General features: G+C 42.4%; 1 protein-coding gene across 4 annotated transcripts in view; it reads left to right on the plus strand.

The window, feature by feature from the left end:
• ADGRG2 (adhesion G protein-coupled receptor G2) overlaps positions 1-6,045 on the plus strand; it is a 101,124-nt gene that overhangs the window by 53,489 nt on the left and 41,590 nt on the right. For all 4 annotated transcript variants that reach the window (XM_019529222.1, XM_019529223.1, XM_019529224.1 and 1 more), the window contains exons 7-8: positions 3,786-3,818; positions 5,471-5,515. In XM_019529222.1, coding sequence (XP_019384767.1) covers positions 3,786-3,818; positions 5,471-5,515 — 78 coding nt within the window. The remainder of the gene's footprint in view (positions 1-3,785; positions 3,819-5,470; positions 5,516-6,045) is intronic.

Consider the following 6,045-nt stretch of genomic DNA (forward strand, 5'->3'; position numbering starts at 1 on the left):
ATATTCAGCTTATTGTCCACTGTAACCCCCAGGTCCTTTTCTGCAGAGCTGCTGCTTAGCCAGTCAGTCCCTACCCTGGACTGGTGCATGGGATTGTTCAGTCCTAAGTGCAAGACTTCACACTTGTCCTTATTGAACTTCATATTTCTTTTGGTCCAGTCCTCCAATTTGTCATGGTCTCTTGGAATCCTAACCCTACTCTCCAGCGTATCTACTACTTTTCCCAGTGTGATGTCATCTGCAAACCTGTTGAGGGTGCACTCCATCCCATCTTTCAGGTTGTTGATGAAGATATTGAACAAAACCAGCCCCAGAACCAACCACTGGGCACTCCACTTGATACTAGCTGCCAATTAAACATTGAGCCATTGATGACCTGCCTTTGAGCCTGAGAATCCAGCCAGCTTTTTAGCTGCCATTTAGTCCATTCATCCAACTCGTACTTCCTTAGCTTGCTTGAAAGAATGTTGGGGGAGACCATATCAAAGCCCTTGCTAAAGTCAAGGGGTGTTGGTTGTAGCCATGTTAGTCTAAGAACGTAGGCAGGCAGGGTTTTTTGGGTAGATGTGATATCCACTCCACTGCTGTTCTAAGTTCTTCAAGGTAGGAAAGAAGCTAAAGTAAACAAGAAGTCTGTGAAGATGCAAATGAGTGAAAGTTTGGAATACAAAGGGTAGGGATACGAGTAGGGGGGAAGGGAGGGAAAAGTGGTCTAGTAAAAGATATCATATCTATCCAAAGAACCTGCTTTGCTAAAGTCAATGTATATCATGTCCACAACTTCCCCTGCATCCACAGAGCCAGTCATCTCATCATAGAAGGCAATCAGGTTGGTAAGGCATGACTTGCCTTTGGTGAATCTATGCTGACTGTTTCTAATCTACCTTCTTCTCTAAGTGCTTAAAAAAGGTTTCTTTGAGAACCTACTCTATGATTTTTCTGGGGACTGAGGTGAGGCTGACTGATCTGTAGCTCCCTGGATCTGCCTTCTTCCCTTTCCTAAAGATGGGCACTATATTTTGATCTTTTCCAATCATCAGGGACCTCTCCCTATCTCCATGAGTTTCAAAGACAATGGTCAGTCATACTGCAATCATAGTTTCATAGTTAGTAGGGTCGGAAGGGATCTGAGCAGATCATCAAGTCCGCCCCCCTGCCTTGTCAGGAAAAAGTACTGGGGTCAAATGACCCCAGCAAGGTGTTCATCTAGCTTTGTCTTAAAGACCCCAGGGTAGGAGCCAGCACCACTTCACTTGCAAGTTGGTTCCAGATCCTAGCCGCCCTGACAGTGAAGTAGCACCTCCTGATGTCTAGTCTAGTCCTCTGCCAGCTTGTGACCGTTATTTCTAGTCACTCCTGGTAGTGCTCAGGGGAACAGGGATTCCCCCAATGCCTGCCAACTCCAATCACATCTGTCAACTCTATCAGCACCCCTGGGAGTAATGTGTCTAGCCCCATGGATTTGTACACATCCAGCTTTTCTAAACAGTCCCTAATGTGTTCTTTCACCACTATTGGCTGCTCATTTCCTCCCCAAACTGTGCTGCTAGGTGCAGTAGACAGGGAGCTGACCTTGTCTGTGACACTGAAGTGAAAAGGCATTGAGTACTTTAGCCTTTTCCACATCATCTGCCAGTAGGTTGTCTTCCTCATTCAGTAAAGGACCTGTACTTTCCCTGATCTTCCTTTTGTTGCTGATATACTTGTAGATACCCTTCTTGTTATCCTCCATTTCCCTTGCTAGCTGCAACTCTAATTGTGCTTTGGCCTTCCTGATTTCATCCCTACATGCCTGAGCATTCCTTTTGTGTTTTAGTTCACTGAAGAGTTCCCTACTAAGTCAAGCTGGTCTTCTGCCATACTTGCCAATCTTCCTGCAGAACCCGCCCCCCCCCCCCCAAGCACCATGTTCTGTCATGGGATGGGTATAGGACAATGGTTCTCTACTTCTTTAGAATCACAGCAAGGTACTCCTTGGAAAATGCTAGCTCTTCATTTACACTCAATTTTTGACTGCAGAAAAAATATATAAAACAATTCTTCTGTTGGAAAGAACTCAGAAGAACCACAACAGGTCAGAATGTTTTGGACCCTATAGATTCCTGTTTGAAATCACTGGGTTCATCATGTGAATCATATGTAGGTGTTTGCACACTTGACACTGCTTACTCTGTGACACCCCATGGCACCCTTAAAGGGATCTCATGGGACTTTTGAGTGCTGCAGCACTTTGGTCGAGAATCAATAGTATAGGGCATCCATGACTGAGGGGTTGCCTAAAAGTATCACTACGGGTAGGGGGAAGCACACCTTCTTACCCTGATTCTGGGTTGTATTTTTTCTCTTGCTTTCTCTAGTCACAATTTTCTGTCATTTCCAGCCAGTAGCTGTACCCTAACCCACAGGGAACTAAGGTTAGGACCAAGCTTTGTAATCTGTGAGTACGTCTACACATGCATTAATGTGCTTTAGGTAATGTGCATTAAATTTAGTACCTCGGGACTCCTGTACATGTGCAGGGAGCTGGCTCCAACTCACTGGAAATCCAGTGCATCTGAGCAGACTCAATTAATTGAATCTGCTGGAGCATGGAAATAAACACATTCCAGCAGAATCTGGCATAATGTATATCGGTGTCCATGCACCGAAAAATGGTGGCAGGGCACTTTGAACTAAAGCTCGTTCAATGAACTTGAATTCAAAGCACCCCACCACCATCTTTCAGAGTGGAGAATGCTGATACGCATGATGCTTGGGCACCTCTAGTTAAAAGTGCTGGCTAATTAAAGCACCACTCCATGTCTCCCAGAACACATTAAAATGCCCTCCATTGTGAGGTACTAGAAAAAGGTGCATTCACCTATTTTGATGCAGATTAGCTAAAGAGCATGTTTCTGTGACACTTTATTGCACAATAAAATAGACTAATGCTCATGAAAGTGCGTGTCTGGATGTGCCCTGTTATAAACATTGTGCCAATCATATTCTTCTTAGCGCTAGGAATAAATTTCCCTTTACCACTGGGTCTGCTGAAGCAAGGGAGGTTTTTTCAGCTAGCCTACAGCAGATCAAAGACCAGGTTAGATATGTTAGCATGTCCTATTCAAGTGATTTCAACACAGCAGGTGACTGTTCAGAGAGTTATCCCAGAGCAGGGGGGCTGGTTCCCTAATATACTGAAATTGGAGGTCAACTTATGGAGAAGGCCCCTAAGGAAGAGGGAGAAGGTGTGGTGGGATTCCCTAAAGTTGCTCCCATAGAGAAAGAAGGGCTAAAAGGTCATAGATTCCCCCATTAGTCCTTGCAAGTGGAGATGGTGATTAGGTGATGGCAATGGGCTGGGAGTTGCTGTGAAAGTGGGAAAGCTGCTGTCAGACCTCCCCCAAAGTAGATGTGAAAGATCAATGGAAGAATAATGGTCACCTACACTATATGATTGCTGCTGGGTGGTATTCCCTAATGAACTAGTAAAGCTAATCAGCACCTACCTATTCCTTTTTCCTGTGCATCTGTGACAGTCTGCCTGCTCCTTTTAGGTTCCCAAGTTGGAATTCTCTCTCCTTGGAATTGAGACTTGAGTTGGAAAATGCACCCCCAAACTCTTGGGGGGGAACAGGAAGGAAGTGGGGAAATGAAAGCACTAGTGTTGTTTCTCTTTTATGGGTGGCTATTTTTCCTTTCTTTTGTTTTTGTGGTTGCTATATTTTTATGTAGCGTATGTTTTCCCTTGTAATTTTTCTTATTTTTTTCTTTTTACTATTATCTTTTTCATTTTTTTTTATCAGATACAAATTCAGAAGATACTACAGACTCTGCAGGTGAGAATTGTTTTGTACAAGTCTAAAATGTAGATGAGGGTCACATTCAGACCTGGTACAAGCAGAGAAAATAGTTCTGTATCTAGTGCTGCTTTGGCCTGAGTTAATTATTTTCATATCCTTAAAAATGTTATTTATACTGGCTGCTTAGTGACTTCTCAGTTAATTTTTTTTAACCAAATTAAATGTATTATGTAGTTACCAAAATAATTCCTTTTCCTTTTTTTAGTCAGAGCTTTGACAATGCTGCCTACACCCTACAGCAAAGTGCCTATTTATGTGTGGTTTTTTCACTATTTTTATATTTAGATATTGTATATTTTTAAAGCAAATTCAGTGAGAAGGCTAACGCTGAAGCAATTTTTTAATGCCCAGAAGTCATTACACATATTTAAACTTTGTCCATCCCTTTGGTTTATTGGCACAGGTTTCATGGTTTAAATAGGTTCAGTAATTGCCCAGAGAAGGGCGACCTACTGGAGATCTACCAATGTGATTCTAAACATAAAGCTGAATTTGAATTTAATATGAAGTAATTTTATGTAAAGAAGTTATAGCATATTTTAAAGGCAAACAAGAAAAAAGTTTAAATAGAAAACAAACTCTTGAGAGAGAGTTAGTAATCAAAACAGATTTTTTAAATGAAATTATATGTTTAACTGAAAACACTGTTTTCCTGCAGAAGCTACTACTGTCCCTGACTTCAGATCTCTCACAACCACAGATAAGGCTTTATACCAGAGTTAAACTGTATTTTGAATGGTACAAAATGATCGATTTACAAGCTTTGGACTTCTGTGTCCTTACATTTTGAAGAGGGCTTTTTAAGCTATAATATTTAGTATCATGTATTTGTTTAAACACTTAGAAAGCCCTGTGTACCTTCACTCATACTGGGCATTTAATGGGTTTCAGTCTGGGTTAAAGAAGCTCACATCTCATAAGCAAATCACCTGCGATAGAGCCTCTTCAGCATGCTCCAGTGTGTTCCCTGCTACTCCTCACAAATGTGTGGGTGGAGTCATAGAGGCCACAAAAGTAAGGGGACCCCTTACTTGTTATACGCATAAGGGCCTTCAGCATAAAATTTAATTTAGCTCTGGAAGCTGGCCCTTGTAGCCTTTCATACACGCTGGAGACTGGACACTGAACACAGGAAGCAACAGAAATTAACCGAGTCACAACCTCCTCTCCACAATCTGGTCTCTCTTTCCTAAATGATTTAGTTCCTAAAGCCCCATAGCTCCCCCATCTAACAGCTGCACTGTTTTATGTCTTGGGCCCAGTGTATTGCATGCAACATATTCCATCCAACAAAAGTGAACAGAGTTTCTTCAACATTTCATAAAGAAAATTGACTAATAGTTATGGAAGAGAGACCCACTTTATGAGTATGGGTAATTTCAGACTGAATTCCCTTCAATTTCCTAATGATTCTGTTAGCACTGCAGTAGAGATGATGTTATCTTTCTCTCCTTTTGGAGCTGAAGCGGTCTTGTTCATGGGCAGGCTGGGATTGATTACCCTGTTATGATGACTACACCCAGTTAACTCTCAATGGACTTAGGAAAAAATGTTGAGGATGGTTTTATGTTTAACTGACTAGAATTAACTTCATCTACCAAATTATGTTTAATTTTTTTTCTCTATAGTGGATGCTGTAAAGTCTAATTTACCAGTTGCAACAACCATCGCTGGTAAGAAAATTTCTAGTATAATGATAAATATTAGTTCTTGTAAGATAGGTTGTCCTCTTTGGTGTGTAGGAAACAGTACTGCATAAATGAGTTACTATATTTAAGCCTTCTACTGTTTATGTGTGGCGGGCTAGTAGGGGGCACTCCTGCATTGAGCCACCCACCTCACTGTGCCCGACCACCTTCCAGACTCCGAGTACCTCCCTGGGGGGTGCCTAACATCTGGCCAACCCCCTTCCTGGAGCACACCCACTAGCCTGGGGGGTAACACTGCCACCACCCAGGGATGGGCTTGATTCTAGCTCTGCACACCCTGGGAAATGCAGGCCTAGTAGCCCTTGAAGGTACTTGATTCACTTCAAAAACTTGGGATGCTTCCCTCAGTCAGAAGCACAAGTAGTGGTCTCCCTTAGTCATCCGAACTAAGGGGACCCCAAAGCATAATCTAGACCCACTCCCAATAAGTCTCCCATGCTAGGTACAAAGGAGAACTTTATTGGTTACAAGGGGTAGGGTTGGAATAGGGTACA

Source organism: Crocodylus porosus, unplaced genomic scaffold, assembly GCF_001723895.1.
Source record: "Crocodylus porosus isolate Cpor-Errol unplaced genomic scaffold, CroPor_comp1, whole genome shotgun sequence".
NCBI lineage: Eukaryota > Metazoa > Chordata > Crocodylia > Crocodylidae > Crocodylus > Crocodylus porosus.